This window comes from Trachemys scripta, chromosome 1 (assembly GCF_013100865.1).
Source record: "Trachemys scripta elegans isolate TJP31775 chromosome 1, CAS_Tse_1.0, whole genome shotgun sequence".
Taxonomy (NCBI): Eukaryota; Metazoa; Chordata; order Testudines; family Emydidae; genus Trachemys; species Trachemys scripta.
Genome location: NC_048298.1, coordinates 241,898,209 through 241,925,384, shown reverse-complemented (window position 1 = coordinate 241,925,384; position 27,176 = coordinate 241,898,209). Strand labels below are relative to the sequence as shown.

Below are 27,176 nucleotides of genomic sequence, written 5' to 3'. Positions count from 1 at the left end.
CAGAAGGATGAGGTAGACGAGGCTTTCTTTGGACAACTAACTGAAGTTTCCAGATCACAGGCCCTGGTTCTAATGGGGCCTTCAGTCACCCTGACATCTGCTGGGAGAGCAATACAGCAATGCACAGACAATCTAGGAAGTTTTTGGAGAGTGTTGGGGACAACTTCCTGGTACAAGTGCTGGAGGAACCAACTAGGGGCCGTGCTCCTCTTGACCTACTGCTTACAAACAGGGAAGAATTGGTAGGGGAAGTAGAAGTGGGTGGCAACCTAGGCAGCAGTGACCATGAGATGGTTGAGTTCAGGATCCTGACAAAAGGAAGAAAGGACTTCATAAAAACAGACTTTGACTCCCTTAGAGAACTGATAGGCAGGATCCCCTGGGAGGTTAATATGAGGGGGAAAGATGTCCAGGAGAGCTGGGCATTTCCTGATGTATCAGTTGTTTCTGTAATTTAACCCCATCTCCTGTTGTCACACAAGCACATATTACTGGATCATTGTGTACATTGTTGCACCAGGGACGATGGATTCTTCTTAAAAGTGGGTGGGCCACGAGGTCCCGTCCCCTCCATGGCCCTGCCCCTCCTCTTCTCCCTAGAACCCTTCCCTCCCAGGCCAAGCCAGAAGCTAGAGCTGGGTCAGCGAGTGTGGGCCCCTCCACCTTCTTGTGGGGGCGGGGGGACCAAGAGCAGCCCCAGTCTGCGGCATTCCACAGCTTCCTGTGCGACTCTTACCCCAACCCAGCTCTGGCTTCTGGCCTGGCCTGGGGTCGGGGCCTTGGGGGCTGAAGAGCTGCAGCTGGGCAATGGTAAGAGCCTTCTGGGGAGCACTTTTCATAATGTTATTTCATTCTGACAACCGGGTTTGCATCTCTTTGTTTACATTTGGCATTTGTTCCTTTGTTACCTAGAGGTACAGAAATTTCTTGAACATATTCCCAGATTGGATCTTTTTTTTTTTTTTTTTAATGACCTGCAGTCACGGCAATTTTTTTCCTCCAGTTCCCGGGTGTTGAAATTAACCTTAGAGGCTGCACTCTGAGCAGTGTGTCCTGCTTTGACACTAGTTTTGCTCCTTTCTGGTTGCACACTCTGCTCCTTCTCCCTTGTTACAGAACTCCCCAGCCCTATCTGCTCCTGTAACCCACCTGTATTTTGCTCTGCAATATTTTATTTGATTAGAGACAGAGGGAAGTAGTTGAGATTTTCTGTTTGTTTGTATTGCTGTCTGTGTACACATGGCAGGAGACAGAGCAAGGCCATTTACTTGAAGTGCCCAGAACCATCCAGAAGCAAGGGCTGGTAGGTCCTGGGCAGATCAGTGTTCTTCCGTGATCTGGAGAGTAAGTTTCCATGGTGGCTGGAGTCATAAATATTTGTAATTTGAGAAATGAGCCAATCAGAGCTCAGGTAGGGAGAAGCTATAAAATAGGAGTATGCAACCACCCAGGTGGGCTCAGTGGATGATCCTGATGATCTACATGTGATATTATGTCTTGCACTCAGAGATTGGGTCCCATGCCTCTGATGACTTTGTCAGTCTCTTGTACCCAGTAGCATTACCTCCCGGGTCCCACGCAAGATCAAGTCCTTAATACAGGACATTTTTATAAAGCCATATTTATAAAGCTTGATGTCAAAAGTTATGTTTTTCCCCTGATTCTTTCTTTATGTAGAAGAGTAGCCTTAGCTGAGAGTTTTTGATAGAGGCTGGACAATTCAGCATATTTATTTTTTATGTACATGTTTTAAGAGATTTAGGACTTAACACTTTTGTATTAAATTCAGATTTCATTTTAAACAGGTTTATTTGTTAAAAGAAAAACTTCTTAAAATTTAAATCACCACCACCAAAAAAAATCTGATTAAAAAAAAATCAGATTTTTTTTCAAAAAATCATTGATTTTTGTTCGCCCACCTGATTGTATGTATGTTTTATGCTAGGGAATTTCTGATTTAATGTGTCATTTTTGCCAATCTCTTTAATAAATATAATAATTTATATTGCATTATCAAGATGAAATGGGAATTCAACTTTAAGTAAAAGGACATGAAAGTATTGTAATGCAAATTTTTAGCAGATGTTATGAATTCATTTTTATTTGCAAAGCTGAATTGACTAATCCCAAGAGCTGAAAATATAATTTAGAATTCCATTTATTATTCTGCTGCCACATTGTCTGAGATGAGGAAACCCTTGCTTAATTACATGAAGTGCATGAATAGATGCTCTAGGATTAAGACACGCTTCTTAGTTATTTTTTCTCTCCAGAGATTGAAATTCAGATGTCTTGTGATGGTTGCTGATGGTGAAGCCTAATATAAAATTATAAAAATTAGAGATGGAAAAGGCCATGAGCCCACCCCTACACCAGTGCATGATTATTTTATTGCATAATTATTTGCTATATTTTTTAATTTTCATCCAGTTTAGATTAAAATGTCCCAAGTGACTATTTCCCTTGGAAGATTATTTCAGTCTAGTCAATTTCATAGGCACCTGAGCTCCATGTGGATTCAGGAATGGACAAGGGACCAAGGGTCCAATGCAAGACAAGGTTCATAGAAGGGAAGTTTGTTCTACCAGGTTCAAACAATCGCAGCCCCACTGGCCGCAGTTCACTATCCCAAGCCAATGGGGGCTGCAGGAATCAGCAGCTGGCACGTGCCTCGGCCCGCACCACTTCCCACAGCCCCCATTGGCCTGAAACGGCGAACCGTGGCTAGTGGGAGCTGAAATCGGCCGAACTTGCGGATGCTGCAGGTAAACAAACTGGCCCGGTCCGCCAGCAGATTTCCCTGATGGGCCGCGTGCCAAAGGTTGCTGATCCCTGGCCTAGCACCACTACCAAAGGTATCTCCCTTCAAAACGTTATTACATTGTCATTTGTAATATTAAATTTTACTGACATTGCAGTCTGATGTTTAAAATCCATCCGTGCATCTGTCCTCAGTCACTTGGGTGTCCAGATCAATACTAGCTGTGGGAGAAAGAGTGTGCCAGGGGAAGGGATCATTGGAATTCAGCAATGCAGCGCTACCTGCTTTTCTTGTTTTATGATGGCAATTCATTCTTTTTAAATGCAATTAAATGTAAACACGAGAAACCAATTCATTTTGATTGTTTTTCTGCAATGATTTATCTTTTGAATAGAAGCATTAGAACAATGCCATGCTAAATTGGCAAACAGAATATATTAAACCAAAAAAGAAGAGAGAATGAAATGGCAGCTTGAAGATTTAGAGTGGCAGTTTTGCTTCCCTCCCTCCCCCCACAACTGTTTGGTTATTTAAAAATACATCATTTAACTTACAGGTAGCAACTGCATGCCATGCTGGAGTTTCCTTATTTAAATCACCACAAGGAAATGATCTAGAGAATTGCTTTGAAGCAAGTTTTTTATAATTGAAACCTTGGGATTGTATTAATATGTGTGGCTATAACAGAGAAAACTGACAACTTCATCACTTCAGTCTACCTTAGCTCTAAAAGAGAAGGAAGTGATGGGGAAAGTGGCACAAAGAATTGTCCTTTTGTAGAAGACTTTTAAATGTTCGTGGACATAGCTCAAGCAAGTCTAATCAGTGTGTTTAAGCTCTTGAGCTGGGATTCCTCATTTTTGTGTCCCATGTGCTCCATTTTGTGTGTTCTTTCTGTTGCAGTGTAAGGGCCAGATTCTGCCACTCTTGCTCCTGTTGATTAGTACCTTATTCCGTAAGTGGTGCCATTGAAAGCAAGTCTGTGAAGTGTTTTCAAATGAGTGAAGACTTACTGTGTGTAGTGCTACAATTACAGACACAGTCTGTGTGCGAGTTCTGTGTAAATAAAATAGTGTATTGCTTTTGAGAATATTACTTTAGCTTACTGTGCTGTAACATACGCCCAGAGGAATATTCCATCCAAAGATCATCATCATTTTGGATCTTGTCAATTGTGCACTTAAGGGGAAGTGATGGAGAAAATGATAAGATGATGTGTTTATCTGTGAAGAGCTTAGTGGAATGAATTTCCCATATTTACAAGCTTCCTGAAACTGCTGTAACAGTGTCAAGCCTCCATAACAAACAAACAAAACCACCACCTACAAGGAAGAGCTCTGTTCACAAATAATAGCAGAAGAGGTATGAGGACTATGGGGACTGAGCAGAGTTGCAATAACCCCAGAGTGCCATGTATGGTGGCTGCTCTCTGGTCCAGTCTGGTCATCTGGCTTCAAAAGGAACAAAACACATTGCTCATTCTTTGTGTTTGGGAATCGTGGAGCTGTGTGCACAGGGGGCACAGAGCTAAACCCCACTGACACAACAAACATATTTAGGGAAGTCCCATCCAGATTCACCGATGGGGGCAAGTGGGAGGTGGGGAAGAGGGTGTTGGAGATAAAGAGAGTGACTCTGCTACCAACTGTCTAACCTGTTTCCTCAGGAACAGTATCAGGAAGGGTGCCTCCAGCTGAAGAGAACTCTTACCTCCTAATTACCATTTTAGTGGTGGCTGATTTTGATCCAGTGGATCCTGTAAATTTGTCTGGGTGATAGCTTTGTTTTGGAGTCATCAAAGAGATGCCACCCAGCCCTTTTAAAAGTTTTTTTCCTTGGCTGGTTGAATATCCTTCCTCCCCGGCCCTAAGTTAGGATGTCAGAGGAGCACTGAGCATTCTCATGAGGTCCCTTAGCATCATTCTCCCAAGCCTGATGGTTCTATGGTATGTTAATCAGTTGGGTCAGGTATGTGTGCCTGCATAAGGCTAGACTCAGGCTGCTGTTATGGGGGGGATAGCTCAGTGGTTTGCGCATTGGCCTACTACACTCAGGGTTGTGAGTTCAATCCTTGAGGGGGCCACTTAGGGATCTCGGGCAAAATCAGTACTTGGTCCTGCTAGTGAAGGCAGGGGGTTGGACTCCTATGACCTTTCAAGGCCCCTTCCAGTTCTAGGAGATAGGGTATCTCCATTAATATATTTATTTATTTAATTTATAAGACCTTCCTGTGTACAGGGAATAATCTTTGTGACTGCAGAGGCTTCCCAGGTTATATTTCCACAGAGGCAAAGTCTGGATAGGTCTTGATGTTTCCGAGTAAATTAAATTGCTTCCGTATATAAACCTGCACCATCAATTCAATATTTGTGCAGTATTATCAGCTATTCTATAATGAGCGTGACAAAGAAAAATATGATTTTCTGATGTCCAGGAGGAAATAAAAACACTTGCCTTTAGAGGCTACCAAGCTAACTACAATATGTATTAGACAATAATGTGACCTGCAGTTCACAATAGGAGAGACAAGGTTGGGGGAGGTAATATCTTTTATTAAACCAACTTCTGTTGGTGAGAGAGACAGGCTTTCTTGCCAACAAAATTTGGTCCACTAAAAGATATTACCTCACCCACCTTGTCTCCCTCTAATATCCTGGGACCAACACCGATACAACTACACTGCATTCACAATGGGAGGCATCTGATATGTTAATGATATGTGTTGTCCTTTTACATTTTGACACAGATTTTTTTTTTACATGTGCTTAACAAGGTACTATACCACATGTAAAATCAAGCTAATTCAGTTTGCTTATCTCTAAATAAAAACTTCATAGGCTGAGAATCATTTGAAAATAGGTACAGACAATTTTTTTGATGAACTAAACAGATTAAACTCCTTCAGTCTCTGACTATAAGTCATTTTTTTCAAAACCTCAAATTGTTGGAAAAAATGTACTAATTTGAGATTGGTAGAAAACCCAGCCACTTTTTAACCATGTCACTTCCAAATTAATTCTCATTAAATATCCATCTTTTAATGTGAGATTTGCTGGAAAAATATTTTCCCCTCCCAGGACCTGATCCAAAGCATACTGAAATTAATCTGAGTTTTTCCACTGCAGTAGGTTTTAGATGAAACTGCAAAAGAACATGCAAGAAGTAAATGCTACTTTTAATGTCACCTGATACACATCATTATTGGGAGTTGATAAGAGGGTGCATCTAGCAATTTAAAACTTGTATACATAGACAGTTCTGCAGATCTAGTAAATGGATTTACAAAGGCTGCAGAGACATTTTCTGTTCTAGCATTTGAACTCAGGAATACTAGCTGCAATTTCAGTGCTTAGAATACTAAGCTATGTGGAAACTGAGATAGCAACTGACAATTGCAATAAACAACATTTACAATACTCTGTAACTTTAGGATACACCTGTGAACTACCTGCTTGTGCAACTATCCCTTTGCTGATTTTTGCAGGTATAAGAACTTGTCTGATACAGCACTGGGAGAGAAAAAGAAGTTATCTGCCAAGGAGAAATGTCGTCTTGTTCTTCAGCAGTGTAAATTACAAGGCTGGCAGGTTTGTGACTTATAAAATAACTAAAATATCAGTTTAGGTCTTTAAACAAGCAAGAGGAGTAATTTTCATTGTGGGAATCACCAGATCTTTTGCAAAAATATATCCTTTTGATGTTTTGGTGTGAGTAAGACATTACACGTATTCTTTGGAATGAAATAATCTGATTTACTGAATTTAGTAGAACATCATTAGCTGTGATCATTAATATGTGTAGAAAAATCAGTAAGCACTCTTGTTGGGAGTGAGGAAGCTCAATTAAGTGTACATACTTTGTAGATTAGTCTTCATCGCTTAAAGCTTTTCCAATTACATAATAATGCCCATAGTCTCCCATCTAGTGTCTGTGCATGGCTACTACCAGAGCACAGCCTCTGGTCTAGATTCATAGGTTATAAGGCAAGAAGGTTATATGATCTAATCTCCTGTATAAGAAAGACCAAAAGGTAGAAACATGACAAAAGACAAAAACATTTCAATAGTTTCACTTTCCCCAGAAAGATTTCTTAACTCAGTTTCATCCTGAATGTCATAAGTGCCTTTCTGGGTTATGCCCTGCACCCTGACCATAGGGATCTCTATTAAAACACCCTCTAGTATAAAACCTGTTGTATGTTAACTGAGTGTGCCACTAACCTTCACAACTTTATTTGGAGCTTCAAGTGTCCAGGTGGGAAAATGCTGAGGAACTGTAATTATATATTGTAGTCCGGTCAGAAAGTGCACTGCATGGTGCCTGTGGAGTTGAACTCCACGGGGAGTCAGAAATAGTGCTAGAACAAGAGAATTTAAAAACCAATTGGCCAGCAGTAAATGCCTGCAATTCAAGAACAATGATCTTGGCATTTGAAAACAAATCTGAAACCTTGAAAGATAGGAATGTAAAAAGGGAATTATAACACAGGATCTCTGCTGTAAAAGGGAAGGAAACTTGTGATCTCTAAAACATTTTGGATGTCCCAGCTGTAAGCTAATATAACATGTTGAAAAGTGAATTGTGCAAAAATACAACAGTATACAATGCAATGTCCTTCAAACCAGAGAATCACAGAACACTTGAGAGATTCAGACAATAAGCTCCATGGATAAGAACATTTTTAAGGTGAATTTAAGGAGAAGTAATGACTCAATGGCTGAGAAGCACTGGAAGGGAAGATGTGCTGAGGCAAATAAATGACCTTCGCTCCATGCACATACTCCAAAGAGCGGTGAGCTATGGGGAGTGAACAGAGAGGTGTCCATGACTGAAGGGGAGAAATAACCAGTGTAAGGTTAGAATGTAAGTTTGCTGTAGGTGAAGGCCCAGTAAGTACAAGAGTTAACCAGCACAGTAAGTGACATAAAAGCAAGAAGACTCGTCTTCACCAGCAGTGAGTAATGTGTGCCACATAATCCCTCTTTTCATTTTTTGGCTTGTTTGACTAATCATGAAAGTTGAACTTTAAATAACAGTCTAAAAGAGGAAGCTTATACAATCAGCAGTTGTCATGGATGTCCTCCTCTGTGCTACAACAGTAGAGGAATCTTTAAAAGGCAAGAAGGGGAGCAGAAAGAAAAGAAAAGGAAGAATTAGTAATACAGGATGATGTCAGTGAACAAAGCCTTGAGAAAAGGAGTTATCTTGTACTGTATCACTAAAAAAACCACACAAGAGGTAGGGGGTGCATGTATAACCAATTTAGTCTGTCCTGTTGCCAGCAGTGATTACTTCAAATGAATCAGTGTTGGAATAGAAAATTTATTTGATGTAGGAGTTCATGAATAAGTCAAAGCAAAGTCCTCCCCAGAATTCTTGCCTATTATTCCCTGAAGAGCACTAGCAGATTGACTGATAAATATATAATCCAAATGAACTATGAAGAAGTAGAAGAAAGTGATGGAAATCTGAAATAACCCCCTCTCTATATGACACCACAAGAGAAAGGAAAAACAACGTGGAATACTTGTGGCACCTTAGAGACTAACAAATTTATTTGGGCATAAGCTTTCGTGGGTGAAAACCCACTTCATCAGATGCATGGAGTGGAAAGGAACAGTAGGCAGGTATATATACACAGTACATGAAAAGATGGGAGTTGCCTTATCAAGTTGGGGGTCAGTGCTAACGAGACAATTCAATTAAAGTGGAAGTGGGTTATTCTCAACAGTAGAATACCAAGGGAGGAAAAAGCAGTTATGTAATGGTAATGCGGCCAATGTAAACAGGGTGGCCCATTTCAAACAATTGACAAGAAGGTGTGAGTAACAGCAGGGGGAAATTAGTACAGGAAATTAGTTTTTGTAATGACCCATCCACTCCCAATCTTTATTCAGGCCTAATTTGATGGTGTCTAGTTTGCGAATTAATTCCAGTTCTGCAGATTCTCATTGGAGTCTGTTTTTGACGATTTTTTGTTGAAGAATTGCCACTTTTAAGTCTGTTATTAAGTGTCCGGGGAGACTGAAGTGTTCTCTGACTAGTTTTTGAATGTTATAATTCTTGACTTTTGATTTCTGTCCATGTATTCTTTTGCGTAGAGACTGTCCAGTTTGGCCAATGTACATGACAGAGGGGCATTGCTGGCACATGATGGCATATATCACATTGGTAGATGTGCAAGTGAATGAGCCCTTGATGGTGTGGCTGTTGTGGTTAGGTTCTATGATGGTGTCCCTTGAATAGATATACGAACAGAGTTGGCAACAGGGTTTGTTGCAGGGATTGATTCCTGGGTTAGTGTTTTTGTTGTGTGGTGTGTAGTGGCTGGTAGTATTTGCTTCAAGTTGGGGGGCTGTCTGTAAGCGAGGAGTGGCCTGTCTCCCAAGATCTGAGAGACTGAGGGATCATCCTTCAGGATAGGTTGTAGATCCTTGATGACGCACTGGAGAGGTTTTAGTTGAGGGCTGAAGGCGATGGCTAGTGGAGTTCTGTTACTTTCTTTGTTGGGCCTGTCCTGTAGTAGGTAACTTCTGGGTACCCTTCTGGCTCTGTCAATCTGTTTCTTCACTTCACCAGGTGGGGATTGTAGTTTTAAGAATGCTAGATAGAGATCCTGTAGGTGTTTGTCTCTGTCTGAGGGATTGGAGCAAATGCGGTTGTATCTTAGAGCTTGGCTGTAGACAATGGATTGTGTGATGTGATCTGGATGAAAGCTGGAGGCATGTAGGTAAGTATAGCAGTCAGTAGGTTTTCAGTATAAGGTGGTCTTTATGTGACCATCGCTTATTTGCACTGTAGTGTCCAGGAAGTGGATCTCTTGTGTGGACTGGTCCAGGCTGAGGTTGATGGTGGGGTGGAAATTGTTGAAATCCTGCTGTGGGGCTGGGCGGTTACCCATGGCAGTTCCGCTGACTTGAAGGTATAAATTGTCCCCAAATCTGGAATAGTTGTGCGTGAGGACAAAGTCACAAAGTTCAGCCATCAGGTTTGCTGTGACATTATCGGGTATACTGTTCCTGATGGCTTGTAGTCCATCTTTCTGCGGAATGTTGGTGTAGAGAGCCTCTACATCCATAGTTGCTAGGATGGTGTTTTTTGGAAAACCATCAGGAAGTCAGTGGTGTCTCGAAGATAGCTGGGAGTGCTCGTAGTGTAGGGCCTGAGGAGAGAGTCTACATAGTCAGACGGTCCTGCTGTCAGGGTGCCAATGCCTGAGATGATGGGGCATCCAGGATTCCCAGGTTTATGGATTTTCGGTAGCAGATAGAATACCTCTGGTTGGGGCTCTAGGGGTGTGTCTTTGTAGATTTGTTCCTGTGCTTCTTTAGGCAGTTTCTTGAGCAGATGGTGTAGTTTCTTTTGGTAACCCTCAGTGGGATCAGAGGGTAATGGCTTGTAGAATGTGGTATCATAGAATTGCCTAGCAGCCTCTCGTTCATATTCCGACTTATTCATGATGACGACAGCACCTCCTTTGTCAGCCTTTTTGATTATGAGGTCAGAGTTGTTTCTGAGACTGTGGATGGCGTTGTGTTCTGCACGGCTGAGGTTATGGGGCAAGTGATGCTGCTTTTCCACAATTTCAATTCGTGCACTTTGGCAGAAGCACTCTGTGTAGAAGTCCAGTTTGTTGTTTTGACCTTCAGGAGGGAGTCCACGCAGAATCCTTTTGCCTATAAATTCAGTGGTGGAGGAAAATTAAGCACACTCTGGATTACTTTTTTCAGAGTGGAAGAGTGATAAATTGTTTAACCTTATTGCTAAAATGCACCATGCCACCCTATTTGAGTATGTAGATCCTTATTGCTATTAGATATTAAGTTAAAAAAAAAAACTGTGTTCTTAGTAAGCTCCCAAAAATGAGCAATTTATTTTTTTTACTTGACTATCTCTATCTGGCTTTTAATTTAACTCATGAGTTTGGAAAGCTTTCTAATAACTAAAAACCAGCAACAACAACAAACCCAGAGCCTACTCAATGAACAATTTATTCCCCAAAACGTTGGAGCCTGGTCAGAATAAACACGTATGCTATCAGTAATATAACATAGTGTGGGCTGCATCGCAGAGGCAGATGAGTGATATCTAGGGATAGAATCCATTCATGCTTTATTTTCTGTTTTATAAAACTCAAGAGTAAACAACATCAACCAGTCATGAGCTGGTGCTTGATTCAGCAGCTTCCATGTTGAAAGGAAAGTATTTGTTAGAAAAGTGTTGATAGTTTTATGAAAGGTTCCTTGTTATTTGGGTAAGTTGAACTGGAGATAATTATACTAGGACAAAAAGGAGCTGTTTTATTAAAGCTGGCATACAATACAAAGCACTTCTACTGCTGCACTTAGCTTAACTGCTGAAATGTGAGTTGTAAACGTGCAGTCTTATTAACAAAAAGACATTTTCACATCTTTTTTCTGTGCTGTTGCTTTGATATGGCTTTCTTTTCAATTTAAATACATACTTGAGCAGTGTGCAGCCATGCAACAAGCTGTAGCTGCCTACTGCAAAGGAAACATTGTTAGCACACCATATCAAGTAAAAAAAATTAGGGCTGTCAAGTGATTAAAAAAATTAATCGTGATTAATCGTACTGTTAAATAATAATAGAATACCATTTATTTAAATATTTTTGGATGTTTTCTACATTTTTAAATATATTGATTTCAGTTACAACATAGAATACAAAGTGTACAGTGCTCACGTTATATTTATTTTTTATTACAAGTATTTGCACTGTAAAAAACAAAAGAAATCGTATTTTTCAATTCACCTAATACAAGTACTGTAGTGCAATCTCTTTATTGTGAAAGTTGAACTTACAAATGTAGAATTATGATCAAAAAAACTGTATTCAAAAATAAAACAATGTAAAATTTTAGAGCTTGCCAGTCACTCAGTCCTACTTTAGCCAATCGCTCAGGCAAACAAGTTTGTTTACATTTGCAGGAGATAATGCTGCCTGTGTGTTGTTTACAATGTCTCCTGAAAGTGAGAACAGGCATTCTCATGGCACTGTTGTAGCCGATGTCGCAAGATATTTACGTGCCAGATGTGCTAAAGAGTCATATGTCCCTTCATGCTTCAACCACCGTTCCAGAGGACATGCATCCATGCTGATGACGGGTTCTGCTCGATAACAATCCAAAGCAGTGCAGACCAACATATGTTCATTTTCATTATCTGAGTCAGATGCCACCATCAGAAGGTTGATTTTCTTTTTTGGTGGTTCGGATTCTGTAGTTTCTGCATCGGAGTGTTGCTCTTTTAAGACTTCTGAAAGCATGCTCCACACTCATCCCTCTCAGATTTTGGAAGGCACTTCAGATTCTTAAACCTTGGGTCAAGTGCTGTAGCTATCTTTAGAAATCTCACATTGGTACCTTCTTTGTGTTTTGTCGAATCTTTAGTGAAAGTGTTCTTAAAATGAACATCATGTGCTGGGTCATCATCCGAGACTGCTGTAACATGAAATATATGGCAGAATGTGGGTAAAACAGAGCAGGGGACATACAATTCTCCCACAAGGAGTTCAGTCACAAATGTAATTAACACGTTATGGAATGGTGGCCAAAGCATGAAGGGCCATACAAATGTTTAGCATATCTGGCACCTAAATACCTTGCAATGCCAGCTACAAAAGTGCCATGCAAATGCCTGTTCTCACTTTCTGGTGATACTTTAAATAAGAAGAGGACATCATTATCTCCTATAAATGTAAACAATCTTGTTTGTCTTAGCAATTGGCTGAACAAGAAGTAGGACAGAGTGGACTTGTTGGCTCTGAAGTTTTACATTGTTTTGTTTTTGAGTGCAGTTACATAACAAAAAAATCTACAGTTGTAAGTTGCTCTTTCACGATAAAGAGATTGCATTACAGTACTTGTATGAGGTGAATTGAAAATACTATTTCTTTTGTTTATCATTTTTACAGTGTAAACATTTGTAATAAAAATAACATATATTTTTCAATTACAACACAGAATACAATATATATGAAAACGTGGAAAAACATCCAAATATTTAATAAGTTTCAATTGGTATTCTATTGTTTAACAGTGTGATTAAAACTGCGATTAATCACGATCAATTTTTTTAATCATGATTAATTTTTTGAGTTAATTGTGTGAGTTAACTGTGATTAATCAACAGCCCTAAAAAATCTCTAAACCAATATACACTATTCCTATTCCTTTGAGATTTCAAATGATGGGCTTAATCCAACTCCCAGTGAAGTCCAATGAAGGTTATGTAATCCCCATCACTGGAGGTTTTTAAGAACAGGTTGGACAAACACCTCTCAGGGAATGTCTAAGTTCACTTGGTCCTGCCTCAGATCAGGGGGCTAAACTAAATGACCTCACGAGATCCCTTCCAACCTATATTTCTATGATTCTATGGAAGTTTTGCCATTGACATTAGAGGGAGCAGAATTGATCCCAGTAAATTCAGGGACAAATTCAATAAAAGTACCCCAGGGCCATTGAACTCCCACTTTAGTGTAGCACAACCAACTGGCCAACTTTGTACTCACATTCCACTAGTAAAGGTTTCTAATCCTCACATTCTATTATCATTTTCATTTTTTCAAAAAAAATTTCAATTTTTAAAAAATATTTCAGAATATTTACTAAGCAAAACACACTACTCCCACAACACGCAGTTTGCGATTGTTAGCAATATTTGGGATAAATATATGGCACAAACAATCTTTGGCTGTTCTTACTTCATAATGACAGAAGGAAAGTTTCATTTATTTGGATTATCATTCCCCGCACAGTTGAACTTGAAAATATAAATTCAGTAAAGGTGTAGTTAACACAGTAGCTTATTGAGCTTTCTAGTCAAAACTCTCAAGTTTAAATTTTGATTGGCTGACATCAGTAGCCTGCAGTTAATCCTTTTTTTGTCATTTTATACAGACCTTGTTTGCATCTTTGCAAACTCTATCCTAACTTTTCATTCTTATTCCCAAAAGAGTGTTCTATGATTTAAAGCTGGTGTAGTTATCAATGGCTAGTCCAGCAGGGTAGGACTAGACTAGAATGGACCTTTCAAGCTTTGAATATTAGAAATACTATTTTGAGTAAGAAATAGGAATCATAAAATTTTTGCCTTTTGGGAGCATTGTTTTAACTTAATACTTTAACCTTTGGTGTAACTAGTCGACCTTCTCCAAAGCCCTCAGCAATTCTTTCTTCCCAATAGCCTTCAACACCTATACCATTCAGATCTCAGAAACTGAGGAGAATTGGACAGGACTGGTACTTGGATGGGAGAACTCAGAGGAATGTTAGGTCTGCAGGAAACGGTACTGGTAGTTCAGTATGGTTGATTCTCTTCCTTCAGAGTCAGGTACTGAACAATTGCCTAAGCATGTTGCCAGGAGTTCAGTGCTGCTGAAGGTTTACTCATAGAAATTAATGGGGTTATAGCAGAAGCCCACAATGTTTCTGAACATACCACCCTCTCCAGTTTGAAGGACCCTATACATGTTATGGTTCTCAGGGTTTTTTTTAAATTAAATCCTTATGCAAGTGGAATCCCCAGCTGCCCATTTAGGATTGCTCTAAGTCCACTTTGCACCAGCAGAGTGTCAAAAGAGGAATTTAAAATAATGCAGGATTTGGTCCATGACTCTTATCAAGTACAAAGAAATGCATGTTTCATGACACAAGAGTTTTTACTGCATTTTTGTGATATCAGGATCTAAATATGTTCTTTTACATGATACGATTAAAACACAAATGTTAAATCAATATGTTTATCAAAAGATAGTAGATATTTTCATAAAGTACTTAATTGTGCTTTTTGCTCTCTCTGGGAAATCATATTGTAGTGGTAGTTTAATAGAATGCGCAAAACATAGTTGATTTATGATAAAATTATGTATATGGACTTCTGCATGTGAGACACCAGTGTGTACCTATGTACATTTTATGTTTCTATTTCAGCAGTTTTGTTGTTGTTTATATTTGGCGATTATTGATTTAACAACATTATGTGTTTTGGCTCAGAATTAAAGTAGCTGTGTTGTAATGAAATATGTATTTCTTTGTACTTGATATGAATATAGTGTTTGATTATTTTGTAGACAGTGTAACTATTCTTTTTTCCTTCATTGAAGATGTTTGGATTTTGTAAATGTATCAATTTATAAATTTGTCATTTAGAAATCTTAACTGTTTTTGAAACAAAAAGTTTTTCTCAATGTCCTATTTTTAACACAGTTTGTTTTATGACATTTAAAATAAAGATACAGTTTTAAAGATACTAAATAAATAGGAAAGAGGAGTTGCCAGACTATAAAATTAAAGGAGTTAATAATGCCCCTACTAGATTGGGAAATGTTTGTGCAAAGAATCTGATAGCAAAAAATGCATTGTCTAAACAACACATAATCCCATTCTGGGATTGGAAAGAATTTGTCAGTGGCAGGAGCCGTCACAGAATATATTACATAAGAACATAAAAATGGCCACACTGGGTTAGACCAATGGTCCACTTAGCCCAGTATACTGTCGTCTGACAGTGGCGGGTACTGGGTGCTTCAGAGGGAATGAACAAAACAGGACAATGTATTCACTTTCTCCGTGCCATTCATAATTTTATAGACATCTATCACATCCCCCCTTGGTTGCTTGTTATCTAAACTGAACACTCCTAGTCTTATTTATCTCTTCTCATATGAAAATTGTTCCATACCCCCAATCATTTTTGTTGTACTTCTCTACCTTTTCTAATTCTAATGGTTTGAGTTGGGGCAACCAGAATTGCACACAGTATTCAAGGTGTGAACATACCATGGGTTTATATGATGGCATTATGATATTTTCTGTCTGATTATCTATCTCCTTCCTAATGGTTCCTATCATTCTATTAGCTTTTTTGACTGCTGCTGCACAATGAGCAGATGTTTTCAGAGAACTATCCAAAGTGTCTCCAAGTTCTTTTTCTTGAAGGATAACAGCTAGTTTTGATCACATCATTTTGTATGTAAAGTTGGGATTATGTTTTCCAATGTACATTACTTTGCATTTATCCACACAGAACTTCTTCGGCTGTTTTGTTGCCCAGTCACCCAATTTAGTGAGATCCCTTTGTAACTGTTCACAGTTAGCTTTGGACTTAACTATCTTGAGTAGTTTTGTATCATCTGCAAACTTTGCCTCCTCACAGTTTATTCCCTTTTCCAGATCATTTATGAATATGTTGAACAGCACTGGTCCCACTATATATCTGTAGGGGACCCAGCTATTTACTTTTCTCCACTGTGAAAATTGACTGTTTATTCCTGCCCTTTGTTTCCTGTCTTTTTTAACCAGTTACTGAGCCATGAGAGGATTTCTTCCCTCTTATCTCATGACTTCTTACTTTGCTCAAGAACCTTTGTTGAGGCATCTTGTCAAAGGTTTTCTGAAAATCCAAGTACACTACATCAACTGGATCACCCTTTTCCACATACTTGTTGACACCTTCAAAAAATTCTAATGGATTTGTGAGACATGATTTCTCTTTACAAAAGCCATGTTAACTCTTCCCCAACAAATAGGGTTCATCCACGTGTCTGATAATTCTGTTCTTTACTATAGTTTCAACCAGTTTGCCTGGTATTGAAGTTAGGCTTACCAGTTTGTAATTGCCAGGATCGCCTCTGAAGCCTTTTTTTTCTTCTAAATTCGCATTACATTAGCTAACCTTCAGTCATCTGGTACAGAGGTGGAGTTAAGCGACAGGTTACGTATTTCATATCTGAGTTCCTTCGAAACGCTTGGGTGAATACCACCTGGTCCTAATGATTTATTACTATTTAATTTATCAATTTGTTCCAAAACCTCTGCTATTGACCTCAGTCTGGGACAGTTCCTCAGATTTGTCACCTAAAAAGAATGGCTCAAGTGTCGGAATCTCCCTCACCTACTCTGCAGCAAAGGCTGATGCAAAGAATTCATTTAGCTTCTAGGCAATGCTCTTGTTGTCTTCCTTAAGTGCTCCTTTAGAGCTCAGATGTCCAGTGGCCCCACTGATTGTTTGGCAGGCTTCCTGCTTTCTGATGTACCTAAAAAAATTGTTGATAGTTTTTGTGTCTTTAGCTAGTTCTTCTTCAGATTCTTTCTTGGCCTGCCTTATACCTCTACACTTGACTTGCAAAGTGTATGTTCCTTTCAATTTTCCTCAATCGGATTTTACCTCCAATTTTTAAAGGATGGCTTTTTGCTGCTACCCACCTCCTTTATTCTGCCACAGTGGCTTTTTTTTTTTTAATTGGGGTATACATTTGGTTTGAGTCTCTATTATGGTGTTTTTAAATAGTTTCAATGCAGTTTGCAGGCATTTTATTCTTGTGACTTTTCCTTTTAATTTCTCTTTTTTCCATTTATTTATCGCTGGCCAGTCCTATTGACTGCCTGGCCTGAAGCACTACTGCATCCCACCCTCCCAAGAGTCTGCTGGAGGAACCCAAGGAGTAAATTGGACCCTTATTTTGCCAACTAAAAAATTATTTGCATTGTGTGACATAAATGGACACAAACAAAAATGTTAGTCACAGTCTCCTTGGACTGCGAGATCTTTAAGGGATGGGTCTTTAATTTTCACCTAGGTGTGCACATGTGCTCTTACTCTCTATCTTCTGAACTCTGTTCCTAGGTTCCTATTTTTAACTTTTTGCTTCTTGAACATGTTTCTGTTCTGTTCCTTCCTTCTTTTTTCCTCTCTTCCTTGTATATCTGTTTAAGACCTAAAGACTTGAAAGCTCTTTATTTGTTTTATATTGCATATGTGTTTAAATCTCAGCCCATATCTTTGTCCAGGCCGATCTCTTTGCTTCAGAGATTGTTTTCTCTGATTACATGTCTCCTGATCCTTTCCTCCACAGCCAAGCTTTTGCAATCCTCCTCTTTTAGCCTACTTTCTCCTCTACATACTTCTCATTCCCTCTAGCCCTCTTTATCTCTTTCCTCCTATGCAGCACATGCCTTTGTAGTTGTTATTTTATATATCTGGCTTTGTCTTCCAGGCTTTCAGCTCCCAACTGTTGCTGCTATTGCTGTCTCTCATTGCCTGTATGTCTGTCTCAACACACATACATATTTTTTTCTTTTCAGTCCTTCTGCATATTTCTAGCATTTTCAAATAACAGAGCTGTCAGTCTATTTTGTAGCAGTTGTAATTATTGGGGCTGCTCAGTGCTGAAGTAAACCAAACCCTCAAAGTGCCAGTAGCACACCCGGTTCAGAGGTAAACACAGTAGGTGCTTCAACAGCTAGGCCTTTTAGGCACTAGCCCTGGTGTGTCCCAATAACCCCGTTCCGACACATGTAAGTGAAAGGGTACTTTACTAAGGCTGGCAGGAAAGGGAAAGTTTGCAAGTAACCTAGGTACAGGGGCTTACGCAGTTAGAATTTAAAGTAAGCAATAGTGGTTCTTGTTTAGGTCCATGGGCAGTTCAATCAAGAGTCAGGACTCTTCATGCCTGGTGCCTGGAGTTCCCTCTCCAGTTCAGTCTCTAGTCTAGCAAATAGGATCTTGCAGATTTCCAGGCCAAGCTCAGTTAGCGCCCCACAAGTCCCATAGAGACCTGCGCCCAGCTGTAATATCCGGCAGTGAAAACCTGTTCTGCATTCAGGTCTTAGGGGTCCCTCAGTGCCTCCAGCTTCTCTGTATCTTCTGGCACACCATGCAGCAGCCACTTCCCAACAAACCCCATCTATTTCCTGGTTCAGGACCTTTCTCCTTACCTGGAGAGAGGAAATGGAAGTGCAGCAAAGAGGGGATGCTCTAAAGCCCCAATTCTTGAGACACTAACACATGCTTATTGTTATTTATGTGAGCATGGGTCTACTCATGTGCCTTAAGCTAAGTGCATACATAAGCATTTGCAGAATTGACGTCCTATTTGGTTCATGCCAGAATCAGAGGTCATTAGTATGCCAGAGACAATGGAACAAAGCCTTAAAAATGTGTAAGTAAAAGCTCATAAATAAAGCAGAAAGTTAGTGCTTTTACAAATAATAGTTCAGTTCTTATATCTGTGCCCTGTAACTGTGTATGTCATTATAATGATTTTATATACATTAATACCACAAAAAGACAAATTTTACAATAGCTTTAGGGTTTTTTCACATTTCATTAATGTACTATGAAAATGTGTGTCATGTAAAATATCTTTATATTATAACTGTCTGTCTTTTCTAGGTAGCTATTTTGAACGTACTGCCAGAAACACACAGCACTCCCACAAATTGCCTTTTTTAAACTAAAGAACAGCTTCACAGATTCCCTTGACACCTATTAAGTATGATCTAATACTGCCTTTATACCACCTACACTCCATCTCAGCAACCATTCCGTAATTTTGAATGTCTGTACTTTTGCATCCTACACCTTTTCTTTAAAAAAAATAGCAGTAATTGAAGCTTTGGTAGTCATCAATGACAATTTTACTTAATCTTTAAGAATGTATCATTTTGAAAAATAACATTAAAACCCTTATGATTTTCTAATTAAAATAACTATGACTATAATTCACAGATGGTTTACTTTTACAGGAGTCTGAATGACATTAAAATTTCAACCTCAGATGAGAGCATTTTGTAGTCCTGAAAGTATTGAGAACTGAGTGTCTTGGTAGTAGAACATTTTAACCTTCCCCCCACCCCCTTGACAAGCAAGAAACATTATGTGATTAGAGAGAAGACCAAAATGAAGACAGGCTGTAGTCTCAAAAACTGTTTTTATGAGACACATAACTGATGTATGAAATCCAAACATTTTCATTATTCTCCCTTTCAAGGAGTATCAACATTATACATTGTGGAGTGAGTATAGATGTTCTAGGTTAACTTCAGAAGATTCATTTCAAAGGTAGATCTATTCAAAGCTCAATTAATACTAAAGTAATCTAATGTCTCATGCCAATTTCTCTAACAGTAGATGTTGTTTAAAGGTGTACTGTCAGTAGAGATGTCACATGTTGCAAAAAATCGTAAATAGTGTTTACGCAAATTTAAAAATGAATTTGCTTCAGTCATGATTGTGTTCCTTTTGGGTTCACTTATAAAGCTCCATAGGCTTCTTTGAGCTTCCCATCTAATTATAAACTCATCCACTCCAGGAATATATACAATACTGTGTTTCTTATGAGACTAAGTGCAACTAACCAACAAATTTCATATATAAAGAGTTTTAAATTCTCAAAGTGAATTTTTCATGTTCAATCCAAAGGCTAAAAGAAAAATGCAAAAACAAAAATGTGTTGAATAAATACAAGTGATGTACAAATTTGAGGAAGCTTTAGTCCGCTCATTCAGTCAAACATTTGCATGCAGAAAAAGAGAGAAAATCATTTAGCATCAGCTGTTTGTAATACTCGTCTTTTCAACAAAAATATATCCACTGAAGTGAAAATGCTAAACACAGGAAAGTGTCTATAGTTTTGCATTATTATTTTAAATATTTTGGTAGTTAGGATGTCATGGTACATGTACATGGTAATTTAAAATATATAATCCCCGCCCAGAGGACTTTATAGCAGCATGGAAACAGACATGAAAAGAGTGAAAGAAAGATGCTTAGAGGGTGGTTAGGAAGAAGAATTGTGTGGAGCTATGTGGGGAATATGCAGAAATCAGAGCAGGCACACAACTGGGCAGAGCCTTGAAACTGAGAATGAAAAGCTTCAATTTGATACAGAAGGCTAATGGAAACCTTAGAAAAGAAGGTAAAAAGAGGAAGTAACATAATCAGAGTAGAAGGAAAAGATTAGTTTAATGGGTGTCATCATGCCCAACACTGGGGCCTCTGAGAACCACTCTAATACAAATAATAAATAATGATAATAATACTAACAGAAGGATTTTGGATGAGTGGAGTAAAGTAGTGAGGAGCAGGGATACCAGAGAGAAGGGGGTTGCAGTAGTCAAGACAAGAAATGAGAACAGCATAGCAAACGTGTTAGCCATAGGGATAGAGAAGAAAAGAACAGGGTTTTTTCTGGGGCGGGGAGGGTTGAAGGGGGAAGTTTGAAAAGTTGATGATTGAGAGGTTAGTTACAACCCATAGAACTTAGTGACAAACTTGATGTGGTGGGAGAAGTCAAGAGAGGAATCTAATATCACACCAAAATTTTGGACGTGTGTGTCAGGAAGGAAGATCGAATTTTCAGCAGTGAGGACGAAGAGAGGAATTTGGGATGATTTTCCTGGGGAAATAAGGGGAGTTATTTGTTGGTACATTCACTTGACCTTGAAGCAGGGAATCCAAGAGTAGATGCCTGAGGGACAGAGATGCAAATCTAAACAAAGGGAGAGAGATATGTGGGAATCAGTGGCATAGAGATGATAGTTGAAGCCATGGTAACATTTGAGGTTATCCAGAAAATAGTCGAGAAAAAAAGAGGAGACCTGAGGACAGAACCCTAAGGAAAGGCAGCAGAGACTGGGCAAGGAGTGATGGAGAAACCAAAAGAGACACTAAAGGAGCAAGTCAGAGAATTAAGAGAACCAGGCAGGTATAGAATGGTGAAAGTTTGGGGAGGAGGGAGAGATCAACTGCACAAAGTCAGCTGATAAATCAAGAAGGATAACCCCATAGAGGAATGGCCCCATAGACTACAGTATAAAGAGGTCACTAGAGACCTTGGTGAGATCTTTTTGGCTAAGTAAGGAAGTGGTGGTTGCATTTCTTTGACTCAAGGAAAGGGCATAGTCTTGCTTGTATAAGCAAGTATACTTGTATAGTAAAAGGCAGGGAGAAATGATTCTGCAAATTCTATTGCAAGATAAAAGTAATTTTATTCCACTTTGTGAAAGGAATAACTATTCCAGAATAAAATCGCTTGTATTCTGCAATAGAGTGTCCATATGGGAGAATTATTCCAAAATAGCTATAGTGGAATAATTATTCCATAATAGCTATGCTGAAGAATTTTCCCATGTAGACAAGGCCTAAGATTCTCTGTAGGTTTCTACTAAAGCAAGTTTAGTTAAATGTAGTTCCCACCTCCCTCAAAAGGCTTAATTTACTATGCTGATTGTGCACGAGAATGAAATAGATAGAAATTTTAGAAAAGAGTCTTTGCATCTTTATATATAAGATATATATATAAATAAGAATCTTTATATCCTCAAATCAGAATTTAGATAACTCACCTATCATTTTCATCTGCAAAATTTGGGAGTTAAATTACTGAAGGCCACTTTGAACATTTGGTACAAAACATCAATCTACATGAAGTCACAGGAATGGAAGAATGCCCTAAACCATTTCTGAATTTGGTTTTAAGTTTCTAGACTTGATTTATATTTCATAGTTTAGCATTATTATCAGTGGCATATATCTGCCAGTAGTGGTCAGATAGAAAAGAGTGAGTTGAAGAAAGTGTGCACATTTCCTTGCTAATTCCTATGTCTCAGATTTATACTACAAGTAGATATTGTACAAAGTGTCACACCAATTTGCTGCCAAAAATGGTGAGCAATTTCAAAAAAGAAAGACAGTACACTAAGTGAAGTAATAAACATTGAGCAACCATCCTCTGTAGCTTTCTGGGAATGCAACAAACATAATAAAACAAAACAAATGAATAGCTAGATGGTATCTACAGCATGAAGAGTGAAGCTTGACAATTTTGGACCTCCCTTTCCCACAACACACACATAAACCAAAGCAAGCAACATAGTGTAAGTTAATGAAACCACCACAACTGTAAATTTGGTTTTGTGAATGTCATATTCTTCCAGATATTTAGGAATTTTTACAGGAAATATCATACCGGATCTTACCATTGGTCCCTCTTGTACAGTATCTTATTCCCAACAATAGCTAATACTGGGTGTCTCAGAGGCAATTATAAAACTCCCATAATGCAGTTACTTGTTTATTGATATATGGAGGTGGGAGAGGAGAGGAAATTTATTCTTGACCCAACTAATAAAAGTAGCTGGGATGTTTGGTAGGCACGCAGGAGGCAAGTTGATTAGCGAGAATAGCACTTTTATTAACTACAAAAGTAGCTATCTAAATAAAAGAATTAACAAAGTCTTTCGCAGAAAAACATTATGTATCTTCTCACTAGCAAAATCATTCCCATGCCTTCCAACATCAAGAGCACCGGTAGTCATAATTATTTTCCTATCTGGTGAATTTTGTTGTCCAAACCACCTACACTTTACAGAAATGTAGTTTGTATGTTAGAAGATCTGAAATTTGAGACTTCCAATTTTAAATTTGAATAATCTCATTATAACAGTAAGTAGCCACACATATAGGTCTCACTTGTCAGTTAAGCCTGTGGCCAGAATAATGTGTAGTATAATAGCATAAGGGCTGGAGGGAAACAATCCCCCCACCAGACTTGGGCATGGAAACACAACTGCTCTACAGCTGCTGCTTTTGTCTAACTGTAAAATACAGTCCTAGAGATGTAACCATCTCTCCTTTGGCCCATACCTAACCCTCCACAAGGGGTGCAGACTTCACTGTGTTGTGTCTCTGAATCCTGCCACTCATTCTTCACACAGCAGAACTGTACTCTTTCATCTGCATTCTCTATGCCTGCAGAAGAAATGAGCAAAACTTCACCCCCCCCCACATAGACCGATAGTTATGAGCTGAATCACACGCATGTTGGAATGGGTTGGGGAATCTTTACTTTCATCTCCAAAAGTCCAGGCTGCTAAGAGATAACATAAAAGAGAATCTCTCTATGATCTTTGGTAGAGTTTATCTCTCTCTCTCTCTCTTTTTTTTTTTTTTTTTTTTGGCCAGATTTAGAGGACCTAATGCAAAGCCCATTGAAGTCAAATAGAGTTTTGAGTTTACAAGCTGGTATCTGGCCCTGTGGCTACATGTACAATAACAACTTTTACGAGTGTAATTCACCACTAGTGCAGCTTTACCCCCAGTAGCAGTGCTGGAAGCTTCACGTGGACATAGGGTTGCCAGTCCTTCAGGTTTGTCCTGGAGTCTCCAGGAATTAAAGATTATCTTTAATTAAAGATTATGTCATGTGATGAAACCTCCAGGAATATGTCCAACCAAAACTGGCAACCCTATGTGGATAGGGCACTGGCATTTTGTGCTTCTAAGTGACTAATGCTGCAGCCAATGGAACTGCACAAATGGTGAATTATCGCTACAAAGCTTGTTAGTACAGGCAAGGCCTAGAGGTGAGACAATCAAAAACTGTTAAATTAGTTTGGCATCCAATTCAGAAGAGTGTTGTGGTGCAAATTCTGCCAAAATATTAGCCAATCATTTTTGGCCTAAATGATTCCTGTTTGGAAAGCACTTTGGGACCCTTCAGTATGAAAAGTGCAATATAAATGTAAGGTTTTATTAATATTTCTTATTATACGAGTTGGTTAAAGAGGGTTACAATACATGGGAGATTTGAAACTGTAGGTTTGTTTCATCATTGCATACTGACATTTCTTTACTTTGGTTTTAGCCATGTCCAGCACTGAATCATTGCTTAAATTATTTAATCAGAGTTTTGCATATGCTTTTATTAACTGACTGTAGATTTTGCTGAAATCAAACAGCGGTATAGTATTATGTTAATTCTGTAACCTCGGCTGCGTATATGGGGTATTCTGAAGAAAGCACAACATAAGTTGCAATATCTTCTGTGTTTTATCAGCTTATGATGATTTGAGCTTTTTTTGTCCATTTGTACAAAGGTTATTTTTTCTAATTCTGCTGTCAGTCACACAAAGGCATCCCCACAGAAAATATTTTCAATGGGGCTCCATTGGTGTAACAGAGCAGAACCAGGCTTGTAGGCTACAAGCAAGTAAAATTTGGAATAATTTGAGCAATTAGTGCCAGACTTGTACAAATTAATCCACACACCTATTAATCATACAGGTGAGTAGCAATCCCAGCAGCAAAAAGAGCTATGTTCTTCATTAGCTCAGTGCGTGCTTGTTTCTTCTTTACAATTCTAAGTAGCAAAGAAATGCTTCTTCCACAAAAATCTTGAGAAGAAAATAGCACATGAGAGCAACTCTTACTTAATCAATACTCCCATTTTCTCAGTATTCACTGTTTGTAAAGACACAGGTTTTTGAAGGCAGCTAGAAAGAAATGTCTTTGAAAGTTGTGCATAAAAAGAACTGCTAAGGATTTTTTGTATTGTCTATGTGCATGTTCGGAAAGTTTCAAAAGCAAGGTGTTTCCTTGTGGCCTTATAAATGGAAGGGAAAAACACCAAATACAGGTATTGTGACATATATTACGTTTCTGATCTCGTCTCAACCGTTTGCTAGATGCTTTATGTATGATCATTATTTATCTATAATCATCTTGCCCTTTTTTTTCGTGATGGTAAAGGTTTCTCTGCTGTTTGTATTTTAGATAGGAGTCCAAAAAGTGTTTCTAAAGTACTGGCAAGCTGACCATCTCAATGATTTGTGCCTTCAACTGCAGAGGAAAATTATAACTTGTCAAAAAGGTAACAATTACAGAACAAATATTTCTGAACTATAATTTTTGTACATTGAGTGCAAGAACATTTTGTGATATGGGAGTTTTCTCTTCCTTGATTAGTTATTGTATTTGACACATTTCCAAACAATTCCACCTCCAACTAACTGACTATACAGATTTTTAGAAGTCCAGACTGACATTGTTAACAAGAGCACCTTTTGTCTGACAAACCCAGTTTCAGTTCTAGTTTCTGGCTGCAGTTAAAACTAAATGTCCCTCTATCATTCCTTTTTCACCAGTGCTTCTTGTTTTTTAAAGAACAGACTATATTTCTAGGATTTGAGAGTTTTTAATATCACTCTTAATTCCCCACTATATAACAAATAAAGTATAGAAGATGCAAACTTTTTAAATATTTGCATATATCTTACATCCATAAAACAGCGATTTTAATGCTACTAATTTAGGGTGTTGGTTGTCTTTATTTTGTTCTCATTTGCGGTATCTTGCTTATTTTCTTTTGGCTTGTTTTTTTTTTTCTCTTTGACTTTTATGTTGGTGTCTTTACTAAGGTCATTTTGACATTTTTGGCACACTTTTTAAGGAGATACTATCCACTGTCTCCTGATTTCCTGTAGTTTCTGTTCTATTTCCCATCAGAATCTCAAATAACCATTTCAAAAGTGAATATTGCTTTGTATAAAACAGCTTCCTTCACACTATACATTATTTATTTAGTTGGCTTGTAGCAGCAACAATTCACATTAACACTTTTAAAAAAAGCTGACTCAATAGACAGAAGTACGTCTTGATTTTACAGTTGTTACGTAGTTGGTTAAAAAATGTCCTGGATATATATATTTTTTAAAACTGTCAATTTAATGATCTGTTCTTCACTAAATGGGGGTTATAGAGAGAAAGCAGGGGAAAGAGAGAGAACACTTGAAGCAAGGGGAACAAAGTCATCTGTGTGGAAATAATAATAGGAATTAATAATGTTTCAGATTTTGGAGGACGGTAGTTTACACAGGTCCCCATTCAACAAGGTATTGAAGCACATGTCTAACTTGAAATGCAATTAGCCCCATTGCCTCCACACATTTATCTGCAATAGAAAAGCAAAACTGATTCATCCTGCTTTCCCTCTCGTGCTGACTACCAACAGAAGTTGACAATCTTCACCTTCTTGCATCTAGTTTAAACTCAATGACCAGTAATATTCCACTTCACCACAAACCAGACCTTCCTCAGCTGCCATAACACCAAGGTTTACATGACATCTGCAAAGTTTAATCCTAAGTAAGGAGGATAAATGCTTTCTTAACTTCCCACAAAATTCAGTTTCTCAGCTTCTTGTTTCCAGCCTCTGGATTTGACTTCCATTTAAAAATTCACTTTCTCAGGAACAGTATTTAGAAAGCTCTCACCTATTGTGGGGCAGATTTTGCCTGTCTTTACACAGGTGTGGGAAGTCTGAGTAAGCTGATGGAGTAAGGAACATTCCTGTCCCACACATGGCTTGAGTAAGGCCCAGGCAGACTTCCCCCATCCATGCATCGGCCTGCAAAGTAAGCAATACTCCACAAATAGGTGTAGTTGCAAGTATGTAACAACAGCAAGCCCAGGAGCTTTGAGAGGTTTGGGATGCCTTCTGCTTCTCCCCAGAAAGCAGTATGACTCAACATGACCTTACATAACCCATTCTACCCCTAGAATAAATGGATTGCACCGAGTCTACTGACAGCAACGCAAAGGTACTCTTAGGCTGATGGACATCAGTCTTGTTGTACTTCAAGCCAGAGATCTTTTGAAGCTAAAGACATGTCTTTTTCTTTATGACATATTGATTAAGGGCATAATGCAGTGGCATCAAATACCAGTCATGACATTAGATTGTCCAGAATAGACTCACATCTGTAGATCAGGGCAATCTCTAATAGGTAATCTATTATTGAAATGGGTAAAATGAAGTTTTACATTTATT

General features: G+C 38.6%; 1 protein-coding gene across 2 annotated transcripts in view; it reads left to right on the top strand.

Annotated features, from left to right (window-relative positions):
* MYO16 (myosin XVI) overlaps positions 1 to 27,176 on the top strand; it is a 559,391-nt gene that overhangs the window by 474,269 nt on the left and 57,946 nt on the right. For both annotated transcript variants that reach the window (XM_034758177.1, XM_034758176.1), the window contains 2 exons: positions 6,246 to 6,348; positions 25,121 to 25,217. In XM_034758177.1, the coding sequence (XP_034614068.1) occupies positions 6,246 to 6,348; positions 25,121 to 25,217 (200 nt within the window). The remainder of the gene's footprint in view (positions 1 to 6,245; positions 6,349 to 25,120; positions 25,218 to 27,176) is intronic.